The 13,226-nt window shown below is 46.0% G+C and overlaps 1 protein-coding gene and 1 long non-coding RNA gene across 3 annotated transcripts in view; one reads left to right on the top strand and one right to left on the bottom strand.

The window, feature by feature from the left end:
• Positions 1-883: 883 nt before the first annotated feature.
• Positions 884-13,226, bottom strand: part of txlng (taxilin gamma) — a 71,519-nt gene continuing 59,176 nt past the window's right edge. For both annotated transcript variants that reach the window (XM_052063968.1, XM_052063969.1), the window contains 2 exons: positions 10,499-10,594; positions 884-1,940 (listed from right to left, as the gene is read on the bottom strand). In XM_052063968.1, coding sequence (XP_051919928.1) covers positions 1,638-1,940; positions 10,499-10,594 — 399 coding nt within the window. In that variant the 3' untranslated portion in view covers positions 884-1,637. The remainder of the gene's footprint in view (positions 1,941-10,498; positions 10,595-13,226) is intronic.
• LOC127599848 (uncharacterized) lies at positions 6,001-10,395 on the top strand. Its single transcript, XR_007962198.1, has 2 exons — positions 6,001-6,120; positions 10,115-10,395. It is a non-coding gene; the product is annotated as an uncharacterized LOC127599848 (long non-coding RNA).

The raw sequence follows: 13,226 nt of genomic DNA, 5'->3' as shown, positions 1-13,226 counted from the left end.
CAGTCTTTTTTTTTTTGTACGTGTGCATGTAAGAATTTCAACAAAAAACAATTGTCCTTGCAGCGGTCGCTGTTCAGTCCCTAATTACAGCTTACCTCGCAAATCCTAAATTGGGGGTATTTCCAAGTTGATGTACTCGCACAGTGATATACTGGCAGATAGCGCAATAACCCTCAGTCTTGAGACATAATAGGTATTACCAGGCCTGATGTGTGTGCAATCTTTCATGAGTATGCACCCTGGTTTAGGCTCTCATAAACAGCATAATTTTTCTTTGCAAACTGGGCATGTCCAAGGCAGCACAGTGCAATGATATAAAAGATTCGCAAAACGGAGCGTGTGAAGTTGGCTTTTACTGTTGTGCTTGGTTGCCCTGTGTGTGGTAGCGACGACGTCTGACAATGATGCGAGGGAACCTGTCATGTTTGATGGAGAACTTACCCAGCTGTTCATTTCGGATACAGAAAATTAGGACTTTGATGGATTTGGGGATGAGGATTGATGAAAAAATAATGTAAGTACAATGTTAAGTACTTTGATAAAGAACAACCGAATTCAAAGTTTTGCTCCCGCTACCTTTTTAAAAACTTGCGCTAGCGTGCATGCATGCTACTGGAATTTTTTAAGCGACCTTATGGTTTACTTTGTGTGAATCCATGAATACAGTGTGCCTTTTGGACGTATTAAATACAGAACTATCACCCATAACTGAGACTGTACATTTTAATGCGGTGCGTCATATGGTTGTGAAAATGCATTATCCTACTCTTGCAATTGGAAAACTGTAAGCCCCAACAACATACTGTAAACCTAGAAAGGATAAACTGGAGTGATGGGGCCCACAGATTAAAAAAACCAAAACGAAAAAACATACCAAACCAAATGAGCTGTGATGTTTATTATTCAAAATAGCACATGAGCATCCCTTATACGTTGGAGAAAAGCATGAGAAGTTCAACGAAGGACAACAAGTTCAACAATTGATCAAAAACACATCTTTCAAACGACAACAAAAATTTAAGAAAAGGTTATGCGTCTGCTGAGAAGCGATTTGTGTTTAGCTCGTCATAAACATGCTCCCCTGTCAGTAGCATGTCATGAATTAGACTAAATAGCTGAAATGGATCAATCTTGCTGATAACTTTAACATCCAGAATGAACCACAAAGAAAACATCAATTCAATTTAATATTATAGAAACATAGTCACACCATGATTAAGGTCTGATAATCATATTCAATATCCTGTGTCCAGTAAAGATGGCAAATTACACTTCTGTTTTATGCTCACAATCACATTTGCCGGTCAAATGCACACCTCTGTACTCAATTGAAATGATCAGAGACTTGCCTGCATGTGTACACCATGAAAAGAGCCTCTTTTTGGTGTGAATATTACTGATGAAAATAATTATGTAGAAAATAGGGTACAAAGTACTCATTAACCCCAATTATTGAAACCACGGCAAACATACCACAATAGAGACCTAGAGAATTCAATCAGACAATCAAATTATCCTGCTTCCTCTATTACACAAATAGATACTGGTTTATTGTTCATGTAGAACACTTGAGATCTAAGAGTAGAATTGAGAAATCGGCCCGCACATTCACAGCAGACTAGTTGAGGCAGCGTGGCTTAGGTTTCGAGGGGATGTCTTGACAACGAAGCAGTGGTGATTTCGCAAGCTGTTGTGGACTCCATCTCTGCAGGTTGAGCTTTGTTGATTCCTTTAGTTTCCAGCCTCTCGTCCCGGGACAGTTTCTTATTCTCTCCTTCATCTTCCTCCTCTCCTAGTTCGGCTGGCTCATCTGCCTGCTCCTGCAGGAGGCTAATCTGGTTGTTGAGGTCATTCCTTTCCCTCTGCAGAGCTCTACACAGTCTCTCCAAGAGCTCCAACTTGCCCTGAAGAGCCTTGAAATGTCCATCTCGTAGAGTTTTCTAGAAGAGAATAAAAATATTTCATTGCTGGGTTCAGCAAAAAACAAAGAAAAAAGGGAAATCTCCCATTTAAGAGTACAAAAGCAATACCTGTACAGTTTTACAGTGGTAAGAGACGTTTTTTTTTAATCTGTTCTTCACATGTTACCAAACTTGTTCTCTAGTATCAAATATGAAATACGAGTCAAAGACAACACAAGTTAACAAGATGCAGTTCATAAATCAAGGTTTTTATGAGAAAAAAGCCAATCCAAACCTACATGGACTTGTGAGAAAAAGTGATTGCCCCCTTAAAACGGAAAAAAAAAAAAAACGGTTGGACCTCATTCAGCAGCCACAACTAAAATCAAGTCTTTTTACTGCAACTAGCAATGAATCTTGAATGCCTCTGTGGAGATATTTTCGCCCACTCTTGTAGAATTTCTTTCATTCAGAAACATTGGAGGGTTTTCAAGCACAAACAGCCTTTTAAAGAGTAAAAGTGACAGGACTTCTGTCAAAATCCAAAGTCTGGTTAGAAATGGGACTTAAACCAGGTATAATGCAGTAAGAATTTTGAAAACAGGATGAAGCAAGAAACAAATCTTTTTGGAGATAAACATTTGCACATTTTTTTCAAAGAGACGGAATAACCAAAGACGTAAGGAGACTTTTGTACCAATGGACTTCTCAGATTGTCGCTGATGGATGCATGTATCACTGCTGACTGACAGAAACACGCCAGACTGTTTGCCATATGTTTGTATGCACAGGTTACTTATAGAGGACTGCAGTGGCTATATATGTACAATATAGTATTATATACTGTATATATACCTGTATCTATTATTTGTAAATTTCCCCAGTGTGGGACGAATAAAGGATATCTTATCTTATTAGAGCTGTCAGTTTAGCGCGTTATTATCGGCATTCATTTAAATAAATTTGAACGTGATTAAATTTTTTCTTGCGAGATTAACGCGGCACACGTCTCAGCGGCCTTTACGTTGTTCTAAAAATAAACCGGAAACAAAACAACAAGCGCGCTGCAGAAGTCCACGCCCATGTCTGTTTTGCCAGTGCCTCGCATTGAAAGACTCCACTACGGACTGCCAGCGAGAGCCTCCATAGCAAGCTATGTACAGATGTACGTAGCGGAGAAGGCTAAGGTACACCAAGCGGGAGAAGACACTGTTTCGGGAGAGAAATAAGAGCCTTTGTTTGTTTGTTTGATAAGCCTTTGTTGAATAAAGAGCAGGCATTCTGTTGAGTATGATGTATGCATGCCACTGACACGATAGTTACTTGTTACTTGAATAATTTTGTGTGGAAGATTACCATGTTCCGTGTCCATATAAATAATGGCTTCCGCGCGAGAAGGACCAACAGAATCAACATAGCCTGACTGCTGTGTTCAAAGCAAACTTGATAAAAACGAAGTAAGCAACCACGCCTTAAATCCACTATAGGCCGAGTACTAGTTTACCTTAGATGTGCACTTTATAATTTTATGTTGCTCTGTTCCCTGATTCCCTAAAAAGGTTGTGTGGCAAAATATCTTTTTCACTGTTGTTGATAGACAGTAATATTGTGTGAGAGATTATGTGTGAATAACTTCCAAGTGAAAAATGTTCATGTAAAATTGAAAATCGAAATTGTTGTTTCAGTAAATATTTGCATTTTGCATAGAACACTGATCCCTGATTCCATGTTGATGAGAGCATTAAAACGGGGAAAAATAGGACAAAAAAAAAACCCAAAAGGAAATTCAGAAACGATAAAAAATGTGTGAGTAATCACGATTAATTTTGAGTAAATTTGAGTTATGACAGTTGCGTTTTTAATTTGATTAAATATTTTAATCGTTTGGCAGCTCATATACATATATACAGCTATGCCCTGCCAGTGATCAACCCTGCAGGAATAATAAGGTGGCCAAAGGAAGAGAGACCACGGACGTTAAGACCCGAAGGCTCCTAACCATGCATGGAGGGTTCCATCCCAAATCCAGCACCTTGAGACTGTACGCAAGCCGAAAGGAAGGAGGCCGGGGACTAGTGAGTGTGAGAGCCACTGTCCAGGATGAAACATCCAAGCTCCATGAATACATCAAGGAGAAGGCTCCAACAGATGACATACTCAGAGAATGTCTCAGACAATGGGGAACTGAGGATGAGGCGCTGGATGAGGGACCATCATGGGAGGACAAACCCCTAAACGGGATGTACCACCGGACCATAACTGAAGTGGCTGATCTCAAGAAGTCCTATATGTGGCTAGAGAGGGCTGGCCTGAAGGACAGCACAGAGGCACTCATCCTGGCTGCTCAGGAGCAGGCCCTGAGCACCAGAGCCATTGAGGCCCAGATATACCACAACAGACAAGACCCAAAGTGTAGGTTGTGCAAAAAGGCACCTGAGACGATCCAACACATAACTGCAGGGTGTAAGATGCTGGCAGGGAAAGCCTACATGGAACGCCATAACCAGGTGTCTGGCATAGTCTACCGAAACATCTGTGCGGAGTATGGACTGGAAACCCCAAGGTCAAAATGAGAAACACATCCGAAGGTGGTTGAGAATGACAGAGCAAAGATCCTATGGAACTTCCAGATCCAGACTGACAAGATGGTAATGGCAAACCCACCAGATATCGTGAGCATAGTTAAAGGGCAGAGAAAAGCCGTTGTAGTGGATGCAGTGGTCCCAAGTGATACAAAAATTAGAAAGAAGGAACACTAGAAACTCGAGAAATACCAAGGGCTCAGAGAGGAGCTGGAGAGAGCCTGGAAGGTAAAGGTGACAGTCGTGCCTGTGGTGGTCGGAGCACTCCGGGCAGTAACCCCCAAACTAGATGAGTGGTTGCACAACATCGGACATCTCAGTCCAGTAATGTGCAGTGCTGGGAACAGCAAGGATACTGCGCAGAACCTTCAAGCTTCCTGGCATTTGGTAGAGGACCCGAGGGGTGAGATGAGGATTTTTTTTTTTACACACACACACACACACACACACACACACACTCTCTCTCTCTCTCTTTTGGTGTTAATAAAATCAACAACAGGTGTGCTAGAAGAGCAACAATGAGATGGCCTCCAAAACAGGATTTGTTTTACAGGTGGAGGACATTTTTCACCTCCTCATGTTTTCTGACAGTATTTCCACTAGTCCAACAAGTTTTGCATTTGTCAAGGGTTAGTGTCACTACTGGTCGCATGAGGCCGTTCCTGGAGCCAACAGAAGTTGCACAGACAGTCCAACTCTTCCAGGACAGCAGATCAATGCGTGTTATTGCCCGAAGGTTTGGTGTGTCTCTCACCACGGTCTCAAGAGCATGAAGGAGATTCCAAAAGACGGGCAGTTACTCTAAGGGAGATGGACAGGGCCGTCGAAGGTCCTTAACCCATCAGTAGGACCAACATCTGCTCCATGGTGCAAGGAGGAACAGGATGAGCACAGCCTGCTGGAAGCATACAAAATGATCTCCACTCTCTGACCACACAATCAGAAACAGACTTCCAGTGGGTGGCCTGAGAGCCCGACATAACTCTAGTGGGCCTTATGCTCACTCCCCGCCACGGTGGAGCTTGACTGGAACTTGCCAGAGACCACTAGCATTGGCAACTATTCCATTTGCGCTCTGTGCTTTTCACAGATGACAGCAGATTCACTGTGAGGATGTGTGACAGACATGAAAGGATCTGGAGAGGCCATGGAGAACGTTATGCCGCAGGTCACATCGTTCAGCAGGATTGGTTTGGTGGTGATTCAGTGATGGTTTGGTGAGGCATATCCATGGATGGACGCCTCGACCTCTACAGGCTAGACAATGGCACCCTGACTACCCTTAGCTGTGGGGAAGAAATCCTTGGACCCATTGTCAGACCATACGCTGGTGCAATGGGTCCTGGGTTCCTCCTGTGGCAAGGGTATGCAGGCAGTACTTGGAGGATGAAGGAATTGGTACTATTGACTGGCCCCCATTCACGCCTGACCTAAATGAAATCAAACACCTCGAGGACATAATGTTCCGGTCCATCCGACGCCGCCAAATTAAACCTCAGACCGTCCAGGAGCTCAGTGATGCCCTGGTCCAGATCTGGGAGGAGATACACCAGGAAAACATTCGTCGTCTCATCAGGAGCATGCCCCGACTTTGTCGGGCATACATACAAGCACACAAGGGCCACACAAAATACTGAGTACCATTTTACAATACAATACAATACAATACATGCTGATTTATATAGCGTTTTCACAACAGCGGCAGCTGTAACAAAGTTCTTTACAAAACAGTTAACATAAAGTAAAATAATAAACACAACACATAACATAAAACACGGACAGTCGTGCAGTCCTAACCACTTTTCCGTCACACGCTTTGTTGTTAGAAGCAGTTTGAGATGAAAGAGGAGAGAATCAAAGTGTCCTTTAACCAGTGGATCAGAGACGTCATGCTCAAAATGTGCACACGTCGGCTACAAGCTAAGTTTCAAAGTCAACAAGAAGCTGTAGCATCCATTGACGAAAAAAGAGATTGGTTCACTTCTCCTGTCCCATGGAAATCCATTTCAATTCCAAACGGCGACTCACGGTTCCAAATACGCTTCGGCGCTCTTCGCCAACGCTCCTCTCTCCTCATCCTCAACTTCAGCGGCCATCCATCCAGCCGCACCAACGCCAACTGTCCAACAGCACTGACATAGCCACTGAACAAATCGGGGTTGTGAAAAATGCTGCCCATTAGTGGGTTTTTAATTTTGAGTTCCATCCATCCATCCATTATCTACCGCTTATCCGGGGCCGGGTTGCGGGGGCAACAGCTTTAGCAGGGAAGCCCAGACTTCCCTCTCCCTAGCTACTAACTCCAGCTCTCCCCGGGGGATCCCGAGTCGTTCCCAGGCAAGCTGGGTGACAGTCTCTCCAGCGTGTCCTGGGTCTTCCTCGGGGTCTCCTCCCGGTGGGACATGACCGCAACACCTCACCGGGGAGGCGCTCAGGAGGCATCCGAATCAGATGCCCAAGCCACCTCATCTGGCTCCTCTCGATGTGGAGGAGAAGCGGCTCGACTCTGAGCCCCTCCCGGATGACTGACCTTCTCACCTTATCTCTAAGGGAGAGCCCGGACACCCTGCAGAGAAAACTCATTTCAGCCGCTTGTATCGGGGATCTCGTTCTTTCGGTCACAACCCATAGCTCATGACCATAGGTGAGGGTTGGGACGTAGATCGACCGGTAAATTGAGAGCTTCGCCCTTTGGTTCAGCTCCTTCTTCACCACGACAGACCGATACAACGTCCGCATCACAGCAGACGCTGCACCGATCCGCCTGTCGATCTCTCGCTCCCTCCTGCCCTCACTCGTGAACAAGACCCCAAGATACTTAAACTCCTCCACCTGGGGCAAGATCTCCCCCCCGACCCGGAGGGGGCACTCCACCCTTTTCCGACTGAGGACCATGGTTTCAGATTTGGAGGTGCTGATTTTCATCCCAACCGCTTCACACTCGGCTGCGAAACGCTCCAGTGAGAGTTGGAGAGCCCCGTTTGAAGGAGCCAACAGCACCACATCATCTGCAAAAAGCAGGGATGTAATACTGAGGCCCCCAAAACGGACCCCCTCAACGCTTCGGCTGCGCCTAGAAATTCTGTCCATAAAGGTTATGAACAGAATCGGCGACAAAGGGCAGCCTTGGCGGAGTCCTACCCCCACTGGAAACGATTCCGACTTACTGCCGGCAATGCGAACCAAACTCTGACATCGGTGGTATGTCCCAGTGACCGAACAGCCCGTATCAGGGGGTTCGCTAACCTACACCCACGAAGCACCCCCCACAGAACTCCCCGAGGGACACGGTCAAACGCCTTCTCCAAGTCCACAAAACACATGTAGACTGGTTGGGCGAATTCCCACATACCCTCAAGGACCCTGCTATGGGTGTAGAGCTGGTCCACTGTTCCACGGCCGGGACGAAAACCACACTGCTCCTCCTCAATCTGAGGCTCGACTTCCTGACGGACCCTCCTCTCCAGCACCCCTGAATAGACATTACCAGGGAGGCTGAGGAGTGTGATCCCTCTGTAGTTGGAACACACCCTCCGGTCCCCCTTTTTAAAAAGAGGGACTACCACCCCGGTCTGCCAATCCAGAGGCACTCTCCCTGTTGACCACGCGATGTTGCAGAGGCGTGTCAACCAGGACAGCCCCACAACATCCAGAGCCTTGAGGAACTCCGGGCGGATCTCATCCACCCCTGGGGCCTTGCCACCGAGGAGCTTTTTAACCACATCGGTGACTTCAACCACAGAGATAGGAGAGCCCACCTCAGAGTCCCAAGGCTCTGCTTCCTCCAAGGAAGGCGTGTTGGTGGAGTTGAGGAGGTCTTCGAAGTACTCTGCCCACCGGTTCACAACGTCCCGAGTCGAAGTCAGCAGCGGCCCATCCCCACTGTACACAGTGTTAGTGGTGCACTGCTTCCCCCTCCTGAGACGTCGGATGGTGGACCACAATTTCCTTGAAGCCGTCCGGAAGTCGGCTTCCATGGCCTCACCGAACTCTTCCCACGCTCGGGTTTTTGCCTCGGCGACCACCGAAGCCGTGGTCCGCTTGGCCAGTCGATACCTGTCAGCTGCCTCTGGGGTCCCACAGGCCATAAAGGCTTGATAGGACTCCTTCTTCAGCTTGACGGCATCCCTTACTGCTGGTGTCCACCAGCGAGTACGGGGATTGCCGCCACGACAGGCACCAACCACCTTACGGCCACAACTCAGATATTGGCCGCCTCAACAATAGAGGCACGGAACATGGTCCACTCGGGCTCAATGTCCCCCGCCGCCCCCGGAACATGGGAAAAGCTCTGTCGGAGGTGGGAGTTGAAACTCCTTCTGACAGGGGATTCCGCCAGACGCTCCCAACAAACCCTCACTATACATTTGGGTCTGCCAGGACGGACCGGCATCTTCACCCACCATCGGAGCCTACTCACCACCAGGTGGTGATCAGTTGACAGCTCCGCCCCTCTCTTTACCCGAGTGTCCAGAACATGCGGCCGCAAATCCGATGATACAACTACAAAGTCGATCATCGAACTGCGGCCTAGGGTGTCCTGGTGCCAAGTGCACATATGGACACCCGTATGTTTGAACAAGGCGTTCGTTATGGACAAATCGTGATGAGCACAGAAGTCCAAAAACAAAACACCACTCGGGTTCTGATCGGGGGGGCCGTTCCTCCCAATGAGCACAGAAGTCCAATAACAAAACACCACTCGGGTTCTGATCGGGGGGGCCGTTCCTCCCAATCACACCCCTCCAGGTATCACTGTCATTGCCCACGTGAGCATTGAAGTCCCCCAGCAGAACAAGGCAGTACCCAGCAGGAGTACTCTCCAGCACACCCTCCAAGGACTCCAAAAAGTGTGGGTATGCTGAGCTGCTGTTTGGTGCATATGCACAAACAACAGTCAGGACCCGTCCACCCACCCAAAGGCGGAGGGAGGCAACCCTCTCGTCTACCGGTGTGAACCCCAATGTACAGGCACTGAGCTGGGGGGCAATGAGTATGCCCACACCTGCTCTGCGCCTCTCACCGTGAGCAACTCCAGAGTGGAAGAGAGTCCAACCCCTCTCGAGAGAACTGGTACCAGAACCCAGGCTGTGTGTGGAGGCAAGTCCGACTATATCCAGTCGGAAATTCTCTGCCTCACACACCAGCTCGGGCTCCTTCCCTGCCAGAGAGGTGACATTCCATGTCCCAAGAGCTAGCTTCTGTAGCCGAGGATCGGACCGCCAGGGTCCCCGCCTTTGGCTGCCGCCCAGCTCACATTGCACCCGACCCCTTTGGCCCCTCTCATGGGTGGTGAGCCCATGGGAAGGGGGACCCACGTTGCCTCTTCGGGCTGTGCCCGGCCGGGCCCCATGGGTGTAAGCCCGGCCACCAGGCGCCTGCCAACGAGCCCCACCTCCAGGCCTGGCTCCAGAGGGGGGCCCCGGTGACCCGCGTCCGGGCAAGGGAAACCTAGATCCATTTATTTCGATCATCATTGGGGTCTTTGAGCCATGCTTTGTCTGGCCCCTCACCTAGAACCTGTTTGCCATGGGTGACCCTGCCAGGGGCATCAAGCCCCAGACAACTTAGCTTCTAGGATCATTGGGACACACAAACCCCTCCACCATGGTAAGGTGACGGCTCACGGAGGGGTAATTTTGAGTTGTTGGAATGAAATTTGCCGCATAATTTTTTTTCCACTTTGTTTTTTAAGGTGTCCTTAAATTCAGCCTGCTCTAGGTTGATTGTTTTCAATTCCGTCAAATTTGCAGCCACCATTCATTCCAAACTTACTATCCAGTCTACATCAGTGGAGATATACTGCATTTTTTTTCACCAGTGAGCTCCGGTGTGTTGTCAAAGTTCTCCTTGAAATGTGTGTGAGTGCTTGTGTGCGTGTGTGTGTGTGTGTGTGTGTGTGTATGTGTGTGTGTGTGTGTGTGTGTGTGTGCATGTGTGCAAAAAATTCAAATGTCAAACTCATTTCGACATTAAAATGCAACAAAATATTATGACAAACATGTAAAAAAATACCTCCTCTGCCATCTGCAGCAAAGTCCTGTTGTTGCTCTCCCATTTAGTTCTCCACTGTGTAGTTTCTTTCTCCAGCTTCTTAATTTTCTTTGTCATCTGAAAAGTGAAAAGTGTTAGGCCTTCCTTACTCTGCACTACATTTGAAATGTCATCCATTTAAACCTTTTTTTTCTCTTTCTCCTTTCTACATATATTCTTGCTGCTGGAGGCTGTAAATTTCCCCAGTGTGGGACGAATAAAGGATATCTTATCTTATCTTATCTTTATTGTGGAGTTACCCTTGAGATGAGTCATCTCATTTTAGAGGGGTCAGACATACAAATTCGAGAACACACAGCACAACACATCTCTACCCACAGTCACCCAACGCTTCCCAATCAATCACATACAGAAGTTAACTTGCCCTTTCTGCGACACATTGGGACAGATCTATCGACAAAAATGAATTTAAAGAGGGCTCTGATTAAAAAAATACAAATATGAAAATAAATCTAACAAAATTGATTTTCCATTTCATAGCCCAATTTTAATTCCTAAAACCATAAATTGATCCCTTTAATCCCCCCCACCTCATTCATCAGTCATTCATGTGACTTCTCTCGTCAAGCGAGATATTGTCACTACACAAGAGTAGCATATCAAAACAACATGGCGGAAGCACCGATATCTGCAACAAACAGCTTGAAGGCAGATTTCCATAAGTTTGGGGTTTTTAAAAACACAAAGACAACAATAAACTATATGAGCAAACCGGTATGCAAGATTTGCTACGGGGAAATGAGGTATTCTGTTAACACAACAAATGTTTGAAACCATTTAAGTAGACAACACATGGTTCGAACGCAGTGTGCTTCAATCTGATAGACAGATGTCGCACAAGAAGCTGTGAGTGGAATTGATTTAAAATGTATTATTGTGAGCAGGTTATGTACTATAAAATATAAATGATTAATGTAACTGCATCAGATTAAATTATCAATGACAATATTCTGATTTTTACCAACACACCGGGCAAGAAATTTACATTTTTAATATATTGCACTGAGCCGTTGGTTGAATTCAACTGAAAATTTGTGAGAAAATCCTAAAGATCATCCCCAACATCGGATATTACAAACTTAATGGTAGCACCATCTTCTGGCTAAAGGAAATACAGGTTTAATTCTTTGGTGTTTTTCTCCCAGCAGACAAAAGCCATATTTGCTGGGAAGAGTGTTTCGGCCTCCATGATGTTGCAACAAGAAGTTTGTGCATTTACGCCAAATGTTGCTGCGGTAACACACAGTTCAAAGGCCCAGGAAATGTGCACAAAAACTCAGCAAAACTTAGCAAACAGATTTGGTTAAGCGTCATCATCAATATTTTCTATCGTTACTGTGCGATTTTTAAAAAGTATGGGTCAACAATGCTCCATGCAAATTTTCCTTGCTCCATGCAAAAGTCCTTGGTTGGACATGTCAGCAAAAACGACCAAATGTTAGAGGGATACGTAACAGCCCAAAACCTACAAAAAAGGTCTCTTGAAACCATATGCAAAACCAGGAAGGCCACCATTTTTAGTTTTCTTTCAAATTCAGACCAATTTTTGAGCTTTTATTGAGGTCATATTTTAAAGGCCAAGTGTGAAGTAATTTCATGAAATGCCAAATAGGGTCACAATGAAAGTACTTAAACATTGTCCACCAAATAAAGCATGAAAAAATAATTTATATATTTTATATTTGACAAAATAGTCGATTTTCTGAAGTTCCAGCATGAAAGGGGAGGAACCCTGAAGTGATACGTCACATGGAGAACAGCGATGGCAGAGCTCCATGTGGCGGAGATGAAAAGCCTTTCAAACAATGATTCAAACAGCGAAAACAAGCAATCGATCGAGCGCAAGTGAGGATATCCAAGTTTTTGAAGAGTTGGAGGAAGAAGGGGAGTAGGGGATGGGGAATTTTACATGTTGGACCTTACATATATGAGCCGGACGCTAATCAGAAAGCAAACAATGTGCCCAGACGACCTGACATGGACTGGAGACAAGACCCATCGAGATCACAAGATTGGAAAGATATACTGTAGGCTGGTATTATTTTTATTATTTGAAGATGCAGGCATGTGCACATAATTTTATGTTTTTTGTCTATCTGATGACATTGTTTAAAACAATAAACAGACTTCATGTTCAAGCAGTTTGCCTACTAGGTACTTGAGTATTCTTTTTCGCAAATCATTTTTTGACTTGTGCTTGAGACATTTTTGTCATGACTCTTTTGAAAGAAAACTGATGTGCATGAAATGTAGACTATATTGAAATGTAGAACTATGAGATAAAAAGTTATTTAATCACAATTTGACAATTTATTTAAAAAAATAAGGCATTTTTGTTCTACTCCAAGGGCGGCCCGGTAGTCCAGTGGTTAGCACGTCGGCTTCACAGTGCAGAGGTACCGGGTTCGATTCCAGCTCCGGCCTCCCTGTGTGGAGTTTGCATGTTCTCCCCGGGCCTGTGTGGGTTTTCTCCGGGTGCTCCGGTTTCCTCCCACATTCGAAAAACATGCATAGCAGGCTGATTGAACACTCTAAATTGTCCCTAGGTGTGAGTGTGAGCGTGGATGGTTGTTCGTCTCTGTGTGCCCTGTGATTGGCTGGCAACCGATTCAGGGTGTCCCCCGCCTACTGCCCGAAGACGGCTGGGATAGGGCTCCAGCACCCCCCGCGACCCTAGTGAGGATCAAGC

The sequence above is a fragment of the Hippocampus zosterae genome, chromosome 4 (assembly GCF_025434085.1).
Source record: "Hippocampus zosterae strain Florida chromosome 4, ASM2543408v3, whole genome shotgun sequence".
Lineage (NCBI taxonomy): Eukaryota > Metazoa > Chordata > Actinopteri > Syngnathiformes > Syngnathidae > Hippocampus > Hippocampus zosterae.
This window is presented reverse-complemented; position numbering and strand designations above follow the sequence as displayed.